Here is a 21,625-nt window from a genome sequence, read left to right as displayed (position 1 = left end):
TCTTTGCTTCAAGATTGGGCATGTGTGGATGAGCACTGGTGAGGTGGATGTTTAGATGGAGGAAGTGGTCTCCTATCCCAGTAGTGAAAGATACTAAGTCACAGTATAGGAATTTTACAGAGACTCTAAGGTACAGCATTTTGCCTGACATAGTATAATTTCCTCCAATTCCTTCCAAGACTCACATATGAATACCTGAGTACCTTATCAAAAGGCAATCTTTTTAAAATAATGAATAAAAATTTATATACTTAAGATGCACAATATGATGTTTTGATGTATACATACATTGAGAAATGATTATCACAATTAAACTAATTAACACATTTACTACTTCACACAGTTACCATATTTTTGTGAGTAGTAAAAGCCTTAAGATTTACTCTCTTAGCAAATTTCAAGTATACATTAAGTATTATTTACTATAGTCACCATGTTGTATATTAGATCTCCATAACTGATGAATCGTAAAACTGAGTTTGTATACTTAGACCAACATCTTCCCATTTGCCACACTTCCAAGCCCCTGGAAACCACCAAGTTCTACTTTTTTGATTTAACATATAAGTGAGATCCTGCAGTATTTTTTTCAAGAACTTTTATTGAGATACAGTTAACAGATAATAAATAGCATATATTTAGAGTATAAAATTTGGTAACCCAATCTCCCAATTCATCCACCCCCAACCCTCCCCACTTTCCCCACTTGGTGTCCGTGTGTTTGTTCTCTACATCTGTGTCTCTATTTCTGCTTTGCCTTTCCTCTTTCATAGTTGTTAGCATTTGCCTTATGTGTTGAGATGCTCCTATATTGGGTGCATATATATTTATAATTGTTATCTCTTCTTCTTGGATTGATTCCTCAATCTTTATGTAGTGTCCTTTCTTGTCTCTTGTAACATTTTTGATTTTAAAGTCTATTTTATCTGATATGAGTATCACTACTTCAGCTTTCTTTTGATTTCCATTTGCATGGAATATCTTTTTCCATCCCCTCACTTTCTGTTTTTATGTGTCCCTAGGTCTGAAGTGGGTCTCTTGTAGACAGCATACATATGGGTTTTGTTTTTGTATCCACTGAGCCAGTCTGTGTCTTTTGGTTGATGCATTTAGTCCATTTACATTCAAGGTAGTTATTGATATGTATGTTCTAATTACCATTTTCTTAATCGTTTTGCTTTTGTTTTTGTAGGTCCTTCTCTTATGTTTTCTGCTTAGAGAAGTTCCTTTAGCATTTGTTGTAGGGCTGGTTTGGTGGTGCTGAATTCTCTTAGCTCTTGCTTGTCTGTAAAGTTTTTGATTTCTCCATCAAATCTGAATAAGATCCTTGCTGGGTAGACTATTCTTGGTTGTAGGTTATTCCCTGTCATCACTTGAAATATATCATGCCACTCCCTCCTGGCTTGTAGAGTTTCTACTGAGAAATCAGCTTTTAACCTTATGGGAATTCCCTTATATGTTATTTGCCATTTTTCCCTTGTTGCTTTTAATAACTTTTCTGTCTTTAAGTTTTGTCAGTTTGGCTACTATATGTCTCGGTGTGTTTCTCCTTGGGTTTATCCTGCCTGGGACTCTCTGCCCTTCCTGCACTTGGGTAGCTATTTCCTCTCCCATGTTAGGGATGATTTCAACTATAATCTCTTCCAATATTTTCTCGGGTCCTTTCTCTCTCTCTTCTCCTTCTGGGATCCCTATAATGCGAATGTTGGTGCATTTAACATTGTTCCAGAGCTGTCTTAGGCTGTCTTCAGTTCTTTTCATTGTTTTTTCTTTATTCTTTTCCTCATCAGTGATTTTCACCATTCTGTCTTCCAGGTCACTTATTTGTCCTTCTGCCTCAGTTAATCTGCTATTGGTTCCTTCTAGTGTATTTTTCATTTCAGTTATTGTGTTGCATATCTTTGTTTGTTTGCTCTTTAATTCTCCTAGGTCTTTGGTAAACTTTTCGATCTTTGCATCCAGTCTTTTTTCAAAGTCCTGGATCATCTTCACTATCATTATTCTGAATTCTTTTTCTGGAAGGGTGCCTATCTCCTCTTCATTTAGTTGTTTTTCTGGGTTTTTAAGCTGTCCCTTCATCTGGTACAAAGTCCTCCACTTTTTCATTTTCTCTGTCTTTCTGTGGCTGTGGTTTTCAGTTCCACAAGACAAAATACTGCTGATAGTGCTTGATACTGCTGTCTGCCCTCTTCTGCAGTACTTTTTTTCTCTGTGTCTGAATCTTTCCTTTTTGTAATATGTCCTCCAGGTTTATCCATGTTTTTGCAGGTAGCAAGATATCCTTTTCTTTTATGGCTGAATAATAATGACTTAATCTAAAATGTTCTACAAACCACCTCTGCCCCCATGCTCTTGGATCAAGTCTGTGCAGTTAGACTCTTCTTCCCATAAGGTGGAGTGCTGTCCAAGGAAGATCCTTAGTTCTGGGTACAAATTTTCATTTATGGGCCCACACTTGTGTTTTCCTTATACTCCCTGAAATAGCTAGAATTAAAGTAGGCACACAGCTTAAGCTCACCCATGGGCATAACTGTTTCAATTCTGTAGAAATTGAGGAACCAGTATCATAAAGTTTGAAGCACTGGAGTTAGAATGACATAGGGTTTAGGAAAATTATTAGAGCAGCTGTGAGAAGGAAGGATTGAAAGTAGGAGAAACCAGTGGCCAGAAGTTTAGTGACCACACAATAGTCCAAACATGAAGTGCTTGACAGCCAAGTGGTGCTGGTGTTTTTGAGATAATGCATTGCATTAGGTTCAAGTGTAGAAACTGAAAACTGAAATGAAACAAAACAAAACAATCAAACAAACAGAAAACAAAACCAAGATAAATATCTTGGGAAAAATCAGACAAGACCTGCTATCTTCATGTGAATGGTCTATTTGGGATTTGAGAGGTAGGATATTGCATCAACCTGCAAGCAATATCTCCCACTCGTTGGGGAAGTGAAAGTAAATGTAGCTTCATTTTAAAATTTTTCATATTTTATTACAAACTGTTATTGAAATTATGGAAGCAATCTCCAGCAAGATTTTGCTTTCTTTTATTTGGAGTGTCTACAGACAGAAGGCCTAATTTAAATCTCTGTTCCACCTCTTACCATCTGGGTATCTTTGTACCTCATTTAAACTTGCTAAAACAAAGTTTCCTCACTTATAAAAGGGGGATAATAATAGAGTTAGGATTTCAAGTGAGGGATAAATGAGATTAGAAATGCTTATTACTGTGCCTGCCTCATTTGGACTTAATGAATATGTCATGTGGTAGCCAATTGGGAATAAAAGGCAGAGTGTGCTAAGAACTTTTATAAAAGAGAACAAATTGAAAAAAATCTTCTCTCCAATAAACCTAATTTTGAGGAAAGGAACTGTGCTATAATTCATTCATTCATGAATTAATGTTTTTCAGACTTCCAAGTCCTTGCATTTATGGTTTTCTTTGGAAGAAATGTTCTTTGCATCACCTAGGTTCTGGCCAGGAGACAGAAACCCCAACAATTATTTTTACAGAGAAAATTTAAATATAAAGAATTGTTAACTGATTATTGAAGAACTGGAAAGACCGAAAAGAATGACTTGAGGCAACTTAAGGAAGCAGCTTTAACATTTAGGACTGGGGCAAAAAAAAAGAAAAAAGTTTGAAATTATTCAAATTTAGAAATCTGAGGATCCTGAAAAGCAATAAAACTCAGACTTCAGAGAAAGTGTTGCTCTTCAGCAAAGTTCAGAGGACCTCCCCTCCTCACCTATTATGTGGTGTTGAGGCTCACTTATTTGAGACTTCTGTTTTTGATGTGCTGTAATAAGGCTGGTTCAGCCAATATTGGAGACACTGCAAGGTGGAGTCAAATGTGAAACTGCTGGAATACAATTGCTCTATTTAGGTGAAGAAGCATTTCTAAGGTGATGCTGATAGGGACAGGAAGTGAAAGCAGAAAGGAGCAAGTCTTTTATCCTCTTCCAGCTCACCATCCTTCTTCACCCTTTATAGGTGGAATCTAGCAGCGGGTGAGGAAGAAATGTGATTTGCACTGTCCCAGCCAAAGCATCCTAAAGCAGAGTATAAGAGTGGGCTTGAAGCTGAGAAGCAATAGCTTAATAACTGATAAGTTTTTACTATGTTTCAGCTTAAAGTAATGTGTCTTCTATTGTACAAACTTTGTCAGGCTGTTATACACTTACCTTATTTCCCCTAATATGTCAAATGCTCACTTCTTTTTCCTCCCCCTGTACTTTTCACATAAATCTATAATTACATCTCTTACACATTTCATTTCCCTTATTTGATGATAGATGCTTGTTTCCCCACTGTACTATTCTTTCCTTGAAGAAAGGGCCTATACCTTTTTTATCATTTTTTCCCATCAACTTGTATAGTCCCTAATACACGTTTGTTCCTGATAGATGTTGAGGATATTATAGTAGTTGAGAGAATATGTTTTGGAGTTGGGAAGAGCTGGATTTGAATCTTGTCTATTTCTGCATGTCACTAGCTCTATGATGTAGCACAACTGATGCATAATCATTTCTAGTTTCCACTTATGCAACTGAAAATAATCCTGTGGCTCTTCTAGTAATTATATCAATGTACCTCTGATGATTATACATTTTTCTCTTAGCTGCAACTCTCCAAGATTCTATTATTCTTGTTCAAATCCAAAAGAATGGATAAAGAAGATGCAGTACATATATATGAGGGTGAATCAAAAATTATCTGCACTCTGGTTATATTAAAACTTCTCTTGGCCGTGCTGTCTTAGCACTTTCTGTTCAAGGCTACTGTCTCCCCAGTCACTGCTGTACAGGTTTGAACATGTTACATTAGTTCATTTGTAACTGTGGTGCGAGCAAAAATGGATGCCTCACTTATGATTTGCACAAAAGAAGAGCAGCGTGCAGTGATTCATTTTTTGTGTTCTGAGGGTGCGCATGTCTGCACACTTCTGCCCACACTGTCAACACTCTGCAAAAACATCGTTTTGAGGTGTTAAAGCATCCTCCCTATAGTCCTGATCTTGCTCCATCAGACTTTCACTTGTTTGGTACCCTGAAAACAGCCCTACGAGGATGCAGGTTCACTTTTGATGAAGAAGTGAAGACAGCAGTGCATTTGTGGCTTGCAGCTCAGCCTAAAACATTTTTTAATGAGGGAATATGAAAGGTTGTTGACAGATGGGCAAAGTGTGTTGAAAAGCAAGGAGATTATGTTAAAAAAGGATGCATTTGTCTTTTCTAAAAGTTCATTAAAATAAATTCTACAGCCAGAGTGCAGATAATTTTTGACTCACCCTCATGCAATGGAATATTACACAGCCATAAAAAAGAAACTTAATTTTGTGGCAACATCTCTTCCTGTCATCTCCAGCCTATTAGTCACAGAGATTTTTCAATGATCTTCTCACTAATACATTTCCTTATTCTTTCCTAAGAGAATGTCCTATGGACTCTTTCAAGGGATAGGTTTAGATCAGTGGTTCTCAGAGTGTCGTCTAGGGAAATTTGGGGGGTTCTTGACATTTCATAGTTTCCATAAGCTCAATATTTTCATCAAACCCCAAGATATGACAGATTTTGGCTTTATGTTTCATATTGAAATAAAAAAAATAATTTGTGTTTTGTTATATTATCAGAGAAGGTTATCATAATTATGTGAAGACTATTTAAATATTCTTGCCTTTTCTAATTGCATATGTGTTTAAGGCAGAATTTTCTTCATATGGTTCAATCCAAACAACAAGTTAACCCTTGAACAGCAGGTGTTTGAACTGCAAGGGTCCACTTATACATGGATTTTTTTTCAGCAATAATACTACAGTATGATCCCCTGTTGTTTGAACCTACATATGGGAAACTGTGGCTATGAAGAAACCATGTATATGGAAGGCTGACTATAAATTGTGTGTGGATTTTAGGCTCCACGGAGGGTTGGTGTCCTTAACCCATGTGTTGTTCAAGGGCCAACTGTACACCGAATTCAGAACATAGGTAAGAATTTAGCTGTCTTGTTAAAGCCAGAAGTTTATAAAAAATTCAAAAGCATAGAAATCTGCTCACAATATATTTTTTGGTATAGAAAAATATTTATATGTATTTTTAATCTAATTTTATATTGACATATAATGGGTTTATTATTTATTTTAAATGAATTAATAAGAACCTTTAACATTTCTTATTTTTTTACACTTGAAATGGTAAATATTGATAGATATAACCCACATAAATGAAATCACTTTGGGGTCCCCAATAATTTTTAAGAGTGGAAAAGGTTGCTGAGATCAAAAGATTTGAAAACCAGAGTTTTAGTTCATGGTTGAATAGGTTGCACCTAGTTAACCTACACCAACATTCCTGTCTCCTCAAGCTTTAAACGCCTTACTTTACAGTATGTAAAGGAGGGTCTTGCATCTCAACTGTATTGATTGTGCACCTCTGTTGCTGTCATTTCATGGTTTATCCATCTTTGTTCAACTTCCTTGGTGTATCTTCCTGGAAGCCTCCCAGAACTTGCTATGGAAATCAGCACAATCTCACTACTTCTCAGGTGTATACGTGTGTCCTTCCAGCACCATCCTTGTACTCTTCATCTGGGTTCTGTTTGGATGTAACTCTTTCTTGGACCTGGAAGCAAAGAGAGATGTTGTCTGGTCTTTATCATTATTATTATTATTATGGTTATGGACTTCAAATAATTCTTGAGCATCTGTTGTGCGCTGACTATTCTGTTGGCTATTCGTTTTTGCCGAATTCTCTTTTATCACAAATCCACGAATGAAACTTACAAAGCCCAAGGGCTTTTCAGATTAATTGGACTAATTATATTCATGATGAATGATCTCTCCTTACTTCATTCTAAAAAGGTAACTGAGCATTATAATTGGTCACTTGGAACCAGGATAACACGTGATGATTTTCTTTGCTCTTAGCATCGTATCCCAAAGGGATGCTCAGGCTTATATTTTCTCCCGGTATTGTTACCTTTGGAAATAGGATTCCTATGGAGTGAATGGAAGGCACTTTTTATTCTAAGGTAATGTGAGAAAATCTGGACTTGAGTTGAAATTCAAATGAAGTAACTATTTATTTTCACAAAGCAAGTATTATGTTTAATTACCCGGGAGGAAAAGGTCAGTAAATCACTGCATGGACAAAAACAAAAGCTTCTTTATATAACCAAACCATAACGTAATTCTACTTCATGAAACAAAATAAGAGTTTCTTTCCTATAATTGTATTTGATGAAGGAAGCTGAAATGTCTCCAAATGTGTTTTCTTCCATCCTTATTCTCCTTTTCAGTGAAACAGACAATTAGATATATACTTGATGGACATTTTCACTCTCATAAACCCTCTGTAGCTGTGTGTAGCTCTGTGTGGCCCACTGTTGTCCCTCCTTTTATTTTGCAGCAAACTTACCAGTCCTTAGAGTTGGTCAGAGTATAGAGATACTAATATGGGTCAATATTCTCATGACTTTGAAATGTTTCTTTTTCTATGTTATGAAGTGCATGGGATAGAAGCTCTTTAAGTGAAAGAGCACAAGTTTATTTATCTGTCTGACTGTCTGTCTATCTTTCTATCTAATCTATCTAACCCTCCATCCATCTCTATGTTTGTGTCTATATCTATATTGTTTATATATTTATCTATATTTATGTCTATTTCCATATATAATATATCTATTTGTATTTATAGTTCTGTATATATTTAACTTTTCTTTTTTAGCATCTAAAATTTATATGTGAATTATAGATATAGATTAAATATATTTTATATATAAATATAGTATGTCTTTAGGACCATACTGTGCTCTTATAATTAATGTATAACTCAAGCAGTATTTGATTAAAGTATAAAGAGAAGTATCTGATTAAACTATCAAACTGAATGACACAGATGGCAGGCACATTAAGCCTGGAGAGGACTGAGAGATCACAAAGAGAGCAGCTCCTTTTGGATGAGCACTCCCAGAAGCATCTACCTCTTAAAAGGGTCTCCTGATGACAGGAGATATTTGAGAGATGAAGAGGAGAGATGTTCTGTAGGGAGAAGGTTTCTGAGTGTCCCCCTAACAAGGCATGCAGCCAGTTTTTAAGTCTATGAATGAATGGCTAGTAAAGGTAGCTCAGAAAAGCTCTTTTTGTGTGTGTGTCTACATATATAATCCTATTATTCAATATATTGTATTATGCATTATATTTTACTCATTCTTTTTATTCATTTCTCTTGAGAGAAGTGATTTCAAAGTTACTATCAAGAATGGTAATATCATGTCCAATCTTTTGGTTGATTTACTTGTCTTTTGAATGCTACTAATTATATATATGGGCTGAATCAGATTTCTGGTCTGCACAGAGCAGTGGGTAGGACCTGTTGCTGTGCTGCAGGTTTTATCCTTGCCTCCATACCATGTCCAGGATTTGCCTTTCTTTTTACATTTTCTCAATTTATGCTATTTGTCTCTATCCTATGGCTTTCACAACACCTTCAATCCTTTTTATCTGTAAAAGCATTGGTGATTGTGTCATATGTGTAGACATTTACATGTATACCTATTTTATATTTTAATGACTATAGAGGGAAATAAGAGAGATTAGTGAAGAAATATCTTTCATACTTTACATTCCCAATTGTAACCCTACAAACAAGCTCAGAAATTTCCCAGCTTGCATAAAAGCCATACATTAAAGAAGAGAAGTTTCTACATGGGAACACATGAAACTCTAGGGAGACGTAGCATAGGTACAGTTGGAAGGTAAAGCAAATATAACTGGAGGACAGGTTAGAGAGATGAAGAAATCATGAACTTATAGAGAATGCAATACATAGTTTTCATTTCTAGTTTTCAAAGTGTGTAATCACATTTGTGATCTCATGAAGTCTCACTGAACTAAGAAAGGGAGATAAGAAAATAAAGTTTTAGAGGTTATCATTTTACTTAAAATGGCGGCAGCCACCTCAGCTCTGTTGATTCTTGATCTTAAACTGCTTCCAGAAATATGCTTTGTTAAAAATGATTTTAGCTTCTGACAGCCTTGAAATTCTAAGGGAATTGAAATATTATTTATTCCAATCCCCTTTTGCTTATTATGAATAATTTCTACTTTGATATAATGTAACACTAACATTTACTTAATATTTAAAATGTGTGGATTCCATCCATCAAGAAGATACAGTTCCAAGAGAGCAGTTCTTTATTTTTCTAGCTTAATTTTGTCTATCACCTTAAAAAATTATTTTGTTTTTCTTCAAGCATAAGAGATTTTGAAAGCCTTGGATCTAATGGCATAAATATTATATCCCTACCTGTTCAGAACCCTGACAATCAAGATTTAACCCTTTTTTGATTGTGTTATACTGTAGCACAGTCTCTGTGGTTTGTAACAGACAAGCAGAGAGGGTGCTTCCTCCATTGCTGGCAACAGTTTAGTCTCCTGCTTCTATTTTTGAAGGAAAGAAGACTGTTAGAAGTTGAATTCCATAACTTACTATATTAACAAATTACCATAAACTTGCTGGCCTAAAGCAACAAAAGTTTATTCTCTTACAGTTCTGGAGTTCAGAAGTCACCATCACAAGGCTAAAATCTGGGTGTCAGCAGAGACATTCCACCCAGAGGCTCTAGTGGAGAATCTTTTTCTTGCCTCTTAGGCTTTATGGGGTTGCTGGCATTCCTTGTGGTTGTATCACTCTAATCTCTGCTTCAGTGGTCACACTGCCTCCTTCTCTGGTGTCTGTAGTCAAAACTCTCTTTACCTCCTTCTTATAAGGATATTTGTGATTGTATTTAGGGCTCACCCTCATAATCTTCTTATCTCAAAATTCTTATTTTTTAACTTAATAACTCTTTCCCCATAAAGTAACATTCCCATATTCCAGGAATTAGAAAAACACTAATTTAAAAAGATACATGCACCCCAATATTCACAGCAGCGCTATTTACAATAGACCAGATATGGAAGCAACTCAAGTGCCCATCAACAAATGAATGTATACATATATATGTGTGTGTGTATATGTATATGTGTATATATATATACACACAACAGAATATTACTAGCCATAAAAAAGAATGAAGTTTTGCCATTTGCAGCAACATGGATGGATCTAGAGAATACTATGCTTAGTGAAGTAAGTCAGACAAAGAAAGACGAATACCATATGATATCACTTACATGTGAATTAAAAAATAATACACATGAATGTATATACAAAACAGAAATAGACTTACAGATACAGGAAACAACCTAGTGGTTACCAATGGGGAAAAGGAAGGCAGAGGGGCAAATTACAGGTATGGAATTAAGAGATACAAACTACTGTGTGTAAAATAAATAAGCAACAAAGATACATTGTGTAGCACAGAGAATTATAGCAAGTATCTTGTAGTAAACTGTAATGGAGTATAATCTGTAAAAATATGGAATCACTATGCTGTACACCTGAAATTAATGTAATATTGTAAATCAACTACACTTCAATTAAAAAAAATCTTGGATACATTTATAGGCTATATTCAGCCTACCACATTCCCTCAAATCATTCAGTTTGACCAGTTTAGTTTTTTTTTAAACTCTTGATTCTATTGGAAATTCAACCACATTTTGAACAAAATTAACCATTGATTAATATTTTTGCTTCCTTTCAGCATACATTTGAGTGTCATAAAGGTAGCTGTGGTCTCAAATTCTTATTATCTAAGTAAATTTTTTCTATTATTCAAATTACACTTTATTTTTACTTTGTGTATAACTGCATTCTTGATTTTGTGGATAAAAATTAAATAAAATATAATAAATAAAATAAAATTGCCTTCAAGGAAATTAGCGTTAAATGCACATCCAAGGATATTCCAAAATGTGGTTAGGATAATAAAAGTATGCTTCTTCATGTAATTCTCTATAAAGACAAAGGATTCAAGCACCTGAAGAGAACACAAACTCCATTTTTCATATCTTCCACGTGGTACCCAATCACCTTAAGTGCAAACAGAAGAGAAGATGAACAAATCACTGTCTCTCAAAAGGAGGACAATTAGATTAAAAATATATGGTGATATAGATATGTTAGTTATACAGAAAATATATGATCTTTCAAGGAAGCATAGAATGATTTCCCAGTTTTCCAAGAAGAGTAATACCCAGTTCAGCATAAACATTTTTAAAAAAATGAACAGTGTGTATGCATCAGTTGGGTTTTTCAATTATCTAAAATGGCATATGATGGGGAAGTTGATATACCAATATCTTGAATCATGACATGTTGATTAACCTTTTTACAGAAAGGAACCAGAGAAACTCAAAATCAATGGATGAAAAAAATCTCACCACAGTGAAGGAGTTTATACTTTTAGGGTTCATGACAGACCCGTGGTTACAGAGAGTTCTCTTTTACATCTTCCTCATCATTTATCTCATCAGTCTCTTAGGGAACATCACCCTGATTTCTCTGATCTGTGCTGATTCTCAGCTCCACGCACCCATGTATTTCTTCATTGGTAGCCTGTCATTCCTGGATCTCTGGTATGCCTCTGTCTATGACCCAAAATCCTGATGACCTGGATCCCTGATGACAAAAGCATCTCTTTTAATGGCTGTCTAGCTCAGTTCTTCTTCTCTGCTGGACTGTCCTCTAACGAGTGCTACCTGTTGGCTGCCATGGCTTATGACCGCTATGTGTCCATCTCCAACCCCTTGCTTTATTCCCAGGCCATGTCCCCAAGGTTATATATCAGTCTCGCTGCAACTTCATACTTTGGGGGCTTTGCAAACTCCACCATCATCACCAGCGAAACATTTACCTTGAGCTTCTATGGGAATAATGTCATTGATGATTTCTTCTGTGATCTGCCCCCCCTTGTAAAGTTGGCCTGCGATGTGAAGGAAAGTTACCAGGCTGTGCTCTATTTCATCCTTGCCTCTAATGTCATCACTCCTGATGCACTTATCCTTGCTTCCTATCTCTTCATTATTGCTGCCATCTTGAAGATTCATTCCACCCAAGGCCACCTCAAGGCCTTCCCCACTTGTGGCTCTCACCTGACAGCTGTCACCTTGTACTATGGTTCAATTCTCTTCATTTACTCCCAGCCAAGTACTAGCTATGCCCTAGAGAGGGATAAAGTGGTGTCAGTGTTCTACACAGTAGTGATTCCCATGTTAAATCCCTTGATCTATAGCCTAAGAAATAAAGATGTTAAAGATGCCTTGAGGAAAGTGATAGATAGAGCAAAGTTTCTTAAACAGAGGCTCTGCTAAACAAAGATTTTTTTGTTTGTTTGTTCATTTTCTGTTCGTTTGTTTTTACAGATTAATCTCTATGTCAGATATTGATAACAGCCTGTAAGTCTCAGCAATAAATAAAATCAGCAAAAGATAAAATCATTGAATAACATGGAAAGAGCAGACTGCATTTGTCTTTTTAAGTTGGCAGTAATGTACTTGAATATTGTTTAAAATGAATGAGTCTGGGGCAGTTGGGAAACTGCTATGCATGCAAGCTCAGAATAGAGTCTATAGTACCACTGGGATTCTGAGAAGGTTTAAAGAGTTTTTTTTGTTGTTGTTATTTTTAAACTACACTTGACAGTTTATGACTTGTAAGTATGATACTGTAATCTCTAATATGGAATAATATATTGGTTATGGAATCATTGTCATGATTAGACCCATGAAATGAGTTGCTTCAAATCAGATAATTCGTAGGTGAGAAAACAAGAATGCAAATCCAGAAGTTATGACTCTAGAGGTACTTATTCATTTATTTGAAGATCATATTTAAAATATGAAGTGTAGAATGCCATTCAAAATAAATTTATTTTTCTTTTCTGATTTTAATATTTTTTCTTGCTGTGATACAAAGATTTCCTTGACAATATACTTAAGAAAGAACAAATATCTCTATTTAGAGTCACTGTAAGCTTCCAATAAAAGAATATTTTCCCCAACATTTAAAGGAATCAAGGGCAAGAGAAGAGCTGCTGTATGAAACAGACCGAAATGGAGATGTAGATAGAAATAGATTAGCAGAGAGAGAGATTTCTAAAAGTTTTACATCCAAGAGAGCATTCAGAATGAAAATCTCTATGAGGTAAAGCAACAATTGAAAACAATTAAGGTCATATGAATGTTTGTGTTTCTCTGTTCAGTTTTATATGTGAATTAATGAAAAATCAAAGAATGCTCTATTATGATGCATCACATTTCCTAATAAGTAGCCTTTATACATAGAAGATACGAGAATTATCAACATAGAAAAGCCCTAGTACTGGTTAAGACAGTGTATTAATTTGCTAGGGCTGCCATAACAAAATACCAGAGACTGGTGTCATAAACAACAGAAACTGATTTCTCACAGTTCTGGAGGCTAAAAGGGCAAGATCAAGGAGCCAGCAAGGTCGATTTGTTCTGATGCCGCTTTCCTTTCCTTGCCATTTTCTTGCTTTCTCCTCCCTTCTGTGCACAAGTATCCCTGATATCTCTTTGTGTCCATGTTTCCATTTTTTGTTTTTATAAAGATACCGATCAGATTGGATTAGGGCTCATCCTAATCATCTCATTTAAACTGAATCACCTTTATAAAGTCTTTATCTCCAAATACAGGCACATTCCAAGGTACTGGAGGTTAGGTCTTCAACATATGAATTTTAGAGCGTTTCAGTTCAAACCATAGCACCAACGATTGATAGGAGTTTTCTAATGAATGAGACAAAGAAGTGTACCCTGGACAGAGAGAAGAATATAGGGTAGGCAAAAACATTATGAATCACATGATAATTTCCAGAATAGTCTACTTAGCACAATTTGAAAAGTTTCTATGATCAGATAGATGTATGATTATATTGTTACATTCATTTTGAGAGTCAACTTTTTTGAAATACTCCTCATTTCATCATATCCTAATTAATACATCATCTTCATCCTCGAAATGAACCCTAATTCTGTCCTTGGAGAGTGAGTTACATATTTCTGGGCTGCTCTGTGGAAAAGGCCCCAAAGGGCTTTTGAGGAAACACATATATTGGGCCCAAAAAGCACACCAAAACATCAGAGGAGAGGGAAAAGGGTGTCACTTTCAGGAGCGTCCTTCCTGACCAAGGGTAAGAAACTGGGATCAAGGGCAGCTTTTCTGTGACATTATTTGTGACCTCAGAGTCTGACCTGGCTCTGAAAGGGTCATTTATTCCAAACACACACACACACACACACACACACACACGATCTTCTAAATAGAATTTCATTAATGTTATATGTAACCCTCATCTATATAGAATTCAAATTCAGTCTGCTAGCTACACTGGCTTGTCATACATTCACTTACAGAGTAGAGAAAACAGGAGGGCAAAAAAGGATACGTGCTTTTTGGCTCTAGTGGTTCAGATAATGCTATGCTGTCCAAACTACTAGTGTGTAATAGTTTTACTTCTCGGTATTCTTTTTCTGGTGCTAGAGGTATGCATTCTTCCCTAAAATTTTAATTGATTCAGTGAGGGAGCAAGGACCAGAGCTGCTACAGGGGATGCATAACAAGAAATCCTCTTCTATGGGTTGCTTTAGCAGGACTGGCTCTGACATTTCCTTTGTCTTTTATTCATTTTTTAATCGCAATTTATTTCAAATTCAGGAATTGTTTTAGTCCATCTTGGTGGTTATGTGCCTTCTCTTTTATTTATTCTTCCTTCTTTCTAGTGATATAATACAGTGACCAAGCAAGTCCACTTGAGGGAAGATTTGTCCTTAGTAGTTTGAGCAAGGTTAGAAAGTGGACACCTTCAAGCTATAAAGGTATTTACCCATTAATTAATTTTAGAAGCGTGTATTAAGTGCCAATTAGACATTAAGAACTGCTCTATACTTTGGGATATAGCAGTAAACAGAACAGAGAAATCTTTCTGACCTGTGTTGTTACATTTTGGTGGTCTGGAGCAAAAGAGCAGAGTCTGAGCAGAATAAGAAAGATGGGGATTTTTGGTGGGAAGAGGGTATGGAATTTAAAATAGAATGATGAGGTTGGGCAGAAACACCAGAAAATGACATTTGATTGGAACTTAAAGAGCTAAAGGTGTGAGCCTTGCAAATATCTGGAGAATAGTGTTCACACAGGGGAACAGGCAGCTCTAATATCTTTGCTGCTGGGGCAGGGCTGCTGTTTTTGAGAAACGGTGAGGAAATTCAGGAAGACTGGAACAGGAATAAGAGGGGGGTGGTGTCTTAGGAGGTAAAGACCTATAAGTAATAGAGGGCCTGCTCATGGGGGATCTTTATGACACGGTATGGAATTTCATTTTTACTTAAAATAAGTTAGCAGAAATTTAGGGTTTTATTAAAAACAGGAGTGATGTGACTTGCCTTTTACTTTTTCTTTTTTGTAAAGAACAATACTGACTGATACATTGAAAATAGGCTACAGAGGAACAAGTGCATAGACCAGTTAGAAGAATTTTGCAATATTCTTGGCAAAAATGGTGGTAATTTGGACCAGGATGGTACCAGTGGAAGTAGTGAGAGGTGATCAGTTTCAGGATATGTATTGAAGGCAAGGCCACTAGGGTCTCTTGAAATTTTGAAGAGGAGGTAGGAAAGAAAGACAGTAGGTTATTTCCTAACATGTGACTTTAGTAGAATTTATTACCTAATATGAGATATGAGCAGAGAGATCAGTTTGGGGAAGTAATGACTAGGAATCCATCTGTAAACATGTGAAGTTCAAAGTATTTATTAGTCATCTCCTATAATCATAGAATAGCAGCATTAGAAAGAAACTTAGGAATCCTTTAGGGGTAGAATTTTTAACCTAAGAATTATAACTAGAGAATCCATGGATACATTTCCAGGAATTTGTCATCTCTCTAACATTGTGATGTTTAAACATATATGTGATTTTGGATGTTGGGGAGAAGATACAGTCCTTTTCTTGGGTTCTCAAAGAGATCCATGAGAGTCCATAAATTTAAGCCAAGTTACTAGATAAAGAATGAGGAATAGTGTAATTAGGGTAAACAAGCTCACATGATTGATTTTTAGGGAAATGAGAATGAACATGCAAATCTTTTTTGAATATGGAAATCTTAAAGACAGAAGAAGAATGTTGTTTTCTGTGGTACATCCCATCTCTCATGTCAACCAAGATGACAGTGCACTCGTGTATCCAGAACTACATGTATATTTAAGGATTGTTAATCTGTTCTTACACACTGTATTGTTGTAGATGAGGTTTCTACTCTTATCTTTATGATAAATTCTCTAAAGGATGTTAACAAATGGTATCATATAAGGTGGATGTTGGGAAAGGATCAACTAATTTTTCATGTGGGTGAGGTTGTATTCCAGGGAGGACCTTGGCACTCTTAAAAGCACACAGGTTTTTGTCTGTTAATGCCATACTCGTCATAGATAAGCAGCAAGGATTTACCATATAGCAAAGGGAATTATGCTCAATAACTTGTAATAACCTGTAATGGAATATAATCAGAATAAAATAACTGAATCACTATGCTGCACACCTCGAGTGAACACAATATTGTATAACAACTGTACTTCAATAAAAAAAGTAAAAAAGAAAGCAAAAAAAAAAAAAAAAACAGCACACAGGTGACTAACATCTGGCTCTGTCTCTATCATAGCACTCCTCAATTCAAGGGTCCTCTATTTGCACTTCCAACCCCGCCAATCCTTTGTCAAATTCATGTGAGTAGGTGACCAAAATACTAACTTTAGGGGTTTTGATTATGAAGGACACCAGTATTCTTGCTTAAATTGCCATCTTGTTGAAAGTTGGCCTTATTTATTTTTCTTGATTCAGATTTTATAAATAGGCAAGTATCATTTATTCTCAGAATAAAAATAGCTACCATTAGCTGGATATATATTCTGGTGACACACAGGACTATGCATTCGATCTTCATAGCACTGATATTTTATTATTTTTTTAAACTTGAAGAAATGTGGGTTGGAGCTTTTAAAAGACTTTCTCAAGTCTGCAGAGCTATCAAGGGATGGAATCAGGATTTGAACTCAGTGCACTTATGCAAAGCGGCCTATGCCAGCCCTGCCTGCTCTCAGATAGGCTTGCTGACATGTCTGAGCTTAGCTGTTAGCTCACTGAGGGCTGGGTGATGAAGAATGGACTCACTCACATGTCTGGGGTCCCGCTTGCTGTCTGCTGGGGTCTCAAAGAGAATGCAGCCAGTTGTCTCATTTTTCAGCAAGCTAACCTAGGATTTTTTAGTTGGTGGTGTCAGAATTCCAAAAGTGAGAAGAGAAGCATGGAATGTCTCTTGAGAATCAGGCTTGAGATCAACATGGTGCTGCCTTGTGGAAAGACATTCGGGAACCTTTCTGAAACCTTGAAAATGTTGAAGTATGTGGGCCGAGCGATGGGATTCAGGGTGTCCTGCTTGAGCGGTGGAGGGGCTGAGGGTGCGGGGCGTGGAGACTAGTGTCGCCCTGTTTGGTCCTGAGGGATGGCTGGTTAGCCAAAGACGGGTGGGATTCCTTGGAGGGGGAGCAACCGAGGATGGGCGCAGCCGCAGGGGGGCCAGCAGGGGTGGTGCATGGAGCCTTCCTTGTATCGCCCTGTTTGGCCCTGGAGGATGACTGGTTGGCCAGGGACGGGTGGGATTCCTCAGGGGAGGAACAGCCTGGGACGGGCGTGGTCGCAGGGGTGCCAGCAGGGGTGGGGCACAGACCCCCGGTGTCTGGGAGAGGTCTCCTGCCCCCAGGGCTGTTTTGCTCTCCACCCCCAGCTCAGGTCCACACCTGCTCAACTCGGACCCAGGAAGTAAATAAAGATAATTGCCTCAGTCATGTGAGGCCTTTGATTGTTTATGGGAGTAACCTGAGAATGTTGGGCGAAGAACTCAATAAAGGCAACCTGGGATGAGTCAGCGGGGCTCTTGATCCGAGAGGTCTTGAGCCCCCCAGTCCCACTTTTCTCTTCAGTCTGTGTCTGTGTCTTCTTCAAGCTTGCGGCACCCGTCACTCACCTCGAGTTACCGAGCTGGTCTCGGCACTGCCTGTGTGGGAAACTATTGGCCAAAACAAAGCACAAGACCATCCCAGATCATGGGTAGAATAAAAGAATTTACTCTATGTTATAAAATCAGTAAAAAAAAATTGTGATCGTTTAAAAAATATTCATCACATAGATCATTGGTTTGTGGTAAATTTACCTCTTTCTTTTTTTAAATATTAGAGACTTGGTACAAAATATAACGTGATTAATTTGTGATTCAATTATGTTTCACACAGAATTCAGAATGATGACTATATGATGCATTTTTTTTTATAAAATGTTCTAAAGCTTTCACCAAAATTATTTATTCTCTCTTTCAAAGATTTCATAGTTTCTTGTGTAAAATGCTTTCATTATGAAGAAATGCTTTGAAAGGTTCTTGTTTTTAAGACTTTCCTAGTATTTTGACGTTAATTTACTATATAAATATACATTCCTGGTTCAAAGAGAAATTGAGACTGAGTGTCTTTGAGTCTTGTTTATTAGGATAAATTTCCAGTTTGTACAATCCCTACTAATGTTCTCAAGACTTTGGTTGCCTCTTTCTTGTCTTTAACAGAGGACTGGCCTCAGCAGGTAATAGAGGAATAAGGGTTTCAGAGAAATTCCAGTTAAGGAGGAACTTTTCCTCCCTTTCAATCCACTTTCTGATCTGCAGCCAAAGTAAATCTTAAAAATGTAAATCTGCTCATGTTATTTCCTCATAATGGCAATGTTTGCATTTGTGTTGGTTTCAAGGCCAACATCCCCAATATGGCTTCCAGTCAGCCTTGTGGGCTGATAACTCTTATGGCCATTCCTGGTTCCTCTCTCCATCCCATCTTAAGTTAACCATTCTCAGTTTCTGGGCTCACCAGACTCTCATGTGAGGGATCTGATACATGTTCCTTCCTCTCATGGAAATGCTCTCCCCTCTCTCATTACCCCTGACAATGGGCAGGTATTGGGCTTATTTTCAGGGAATTTAAATACCGCTTCTTTGGAGAAGACTTTGAGCTTAGATCAGAACATTTATTTTTTCAGTTATTTACCTCTTCAGAGGGTGGTAATATAAGAGTAGTAATTGGTTCTGTCCAAATATTTTAGTTTTTTAAACAAAATTATATTGTATTAAAAATGAGCTTAATAAGTCCCAGATTTTTTTTTATTCTTTAGCCAAATGATAATGTAACAGAGGTATTGTGTAGTAACTGTTGAGATGGTGTCTGTAACCCACCATTTTATACATATCCATGTAATAACTAAAAATTCCTGTCAAGATATTTCTGCTCAAGTTTGAGCATGTTCTGAAAGATGTTGTGTGGTACCAATGACCAGCAGCACAGCACTATAATTGTGAGGCTCCCAGGATGTGTGGGAATCAGTCATGTGAGAATATAGTTTGGTTGAAGTTCTAGTAGATGAAGCCAAGTGGTGAGAAAGAGGTTTATAAAAGTTTAAGTTAAAGCCTGTTTATGGAACTTTGGCTGTATGACTAAAGTATCTGTGCTTTGTGTGTTAATGTGAAGAGGTCCATTATACACTGATTAGAAATGAAATGGTCTTCAGGACTCTAAAGTTGCTTTTACCATCATGCCATGAATCAAGTCACATCTTCTCTGAACCCATCAGCTACATTTGAAATGTTTGGATACCTAATCCTGGAAAGATTAAGCTACCTCACTAAGTAACAAATGGCACCAGTGGAGCCTGAGGTAGAAAATTAGATTTGCACTCTAGATATAGATTATCTCTGGTTTAGCTCAAAAATAAATGTTTCAACATTTAAGTAAATTACAGTCTTCTTAGATTTAGCTTTCTTTCATTGCCTCTGTACCAGGGGAACATCAGGTGGATCCTGGGGCATTAGCACTAATTCTATAGTGTGTTACATTAGATACCTTCTTTCAGCTTCTCTCTGAGAGCTATGGAATTTCAAGATATAAACCTTGAAGAATTCATGATTTCTCAGTGTAGCCTTGATACCAAAAATGTGGTTCTTCCTAATAGTCAACATTCACCATATCAAAAAATGTTTCATCTATGTATATAAATGTCACATCAACTAGAGAAAAGTGCAGAATAAAATCATTGTTTAAAAAACAGAGTTTTTAAAGCTCTTTTCATAGGTAAAGAAATTTAGGTTGCCAGAGGATTATAATATCACCTTAGAAATTGTGGAAAGGATTAAGTAGATTAAGTATAGGACTTCAGATACTGTCTGAACATAGTGAGGACCATATATATGTTTCTATTTGTACTCATAGTGGCAGGAGTAGTACAGTGTATTGGTATGTGTATACTTATCAGCACAATGTCTGACACATTTCTCAATAATACATACAGAATACTCAAATATTCTGAGTGCTCATCATGTGCCAGATATTTGGCTGGATGTTTTCCTGTATATTTTCTTAACTCAACGAGACAACTTGTCAGGGGTCATCATTTTGCTCCTCTGCTAATGAGACTAAGGTACTTGCCCTGCATTAAAAAAATTAGTAAGTGAAAGTTCTAATTCTAAAATCAGATCTTGACTCCAATTCCAGTGGTCTTCCAGACTAAAACTGTATACTTCACCTAGATCATAAGTGATTAATAAACCTCCTAATGATTGATGACTAAGTGATACATTTCTTTCAAAAGAAAAATCACTAATTTTTTTCTCATTATCTTATGAGGCTTTCTCCACTCTGCACACGGAAGTTGGAAATTGCACCATCCTGAGTGAATTCATCTTACTGGGCCTCTTGTCAGACCCCCGGTTGCAGCTGATACTATTTGCAGTACTTCTGATGCTCTATTTGATCATCTTGTCAGGGAACATGACCTTGATTATCTTAATCCATATTGATTCCCACCTTCACACACCTATGTATTTTTTCATTGGCAATCTGTCTTTTTTGGATTTCTGGTACACCTCTGTGTACACCCCCAAAATCCTGGCCAATTGTGTCTCAGAAGATAAGTGCATTTCCTTGGCTGGATGTGGAGCCCAGTTGTTTTTTTCCTGTGTTGTAGCCTACACTGAGTGCTACCTCCTAGCAGCTATGGCATATGACCGCCGCAAGGCCATCTGTAACCCATTACTTTATTCAAGTACCATGTCCCATTCTCTGTGTACTGGACTCGTTGCTGGCTCCTACATAGGAGGGTTCTTGAATGCCATAGTCCATAGTGCCAACACTTTTGGCCTGAGTTTCTGTGGCAAAAATATCATTGACCACTTCTTCTGTGATGCACCACCATTGGTAAAGATGTCTTGTACAGACACCCAGGTCTATGAAAAGGTCCTTCTGGGTGTGGTGGGTTTCACAGTCCTCTCCAACATACTTGCCATATTACTTTCCTATTTCAACATCCTTCTGGCTATTCTGAGGATGTTCACGGCTTCAGGAAGGCACAAGGCCTTCTCCACCTGTGCTTCACACCTCATCTCGGTCATGCTCTTCTATGGATCTTTGCTCTTCGCATGTTCAAGGCCTAGTTCCACCTATTCCCTGGGGAGAGACAAAGTGCCATCTCTGTTCTACACTGTGGTCAATGCATTGCTCAACCCTCTCATCTATAGCCTGAGAAACAAAAATGTTAAAGAGGCCTTCTGGAAAGCCACACAGATCATAAGGCCTCAGAGATGA

General features: G+C 37.0%; 1 protein-coding gene and 1 pseudogene across 1 annotated transcript; both read left to right on the top strand.

The window, feature by feature from the left end:
- The first annotated feature begins 11,303 nt into the window (after positions 1-11,303).
- Positions 11,304-12,253, top strand: LOC130848684 (olfactory receptor 1013-like; annotated as a pseudogene).
- Positions 12,254-17,510: 5,257 nt separating this feature from the next.
- On the top strand, positions 17,511-21,625 carry LOC130848683 (olfactory receptor 9G4-like). The gene is made up of 2 exons (XM_057727101.1): positions 17,511-17,700; positions 20,634-21,625. Exons 1-2 carry the CDS (start codon positions 17,511-17,513, stop codon positions 21,623-21,625), a joined length of 1,182 nt encoding a protein of 393 aa, XP_057583084.1.

This window comes from Hippopotamus amphibius, chromosome 3 (genome assembly GCF_030028045.1).
Source record: "Hippopotamus amphibius kiboko isolate mHipAmp2 chromosome 3, mHipAmp2.hap2, whole genome shotgun sequence".
Taxonomy (NCBI): Eukaryota; Metazoa; Chordata; class Mammalia; order Artiodactyla; family Hippopotamidae; genus Hippopotamus; species Hippopotamus amphibius.
Note: the sequence above shows the minus strand (reverse complement) of the source record. Positions and strands in the feature narration are given on the sequence as shown.

Excerpts from the sequence above, each read along its gene's own strand:
- LOC130848683 (XM_057727101.1), top strand. The coding sequence starts at position 17,511 with ATGGGCGCAGCCGCAGGGGGGCCAGCAGGGGTGGTGCATGGAGCCTTC. Across the intron at positions 17,701-20,633 it reads ACCCCCGGTGTCTGGGAGAG|AAAAATCACTAATTTTTTTC; the intron begins GTCTCCTGCCCC and ends TTCTTTCAAAAG.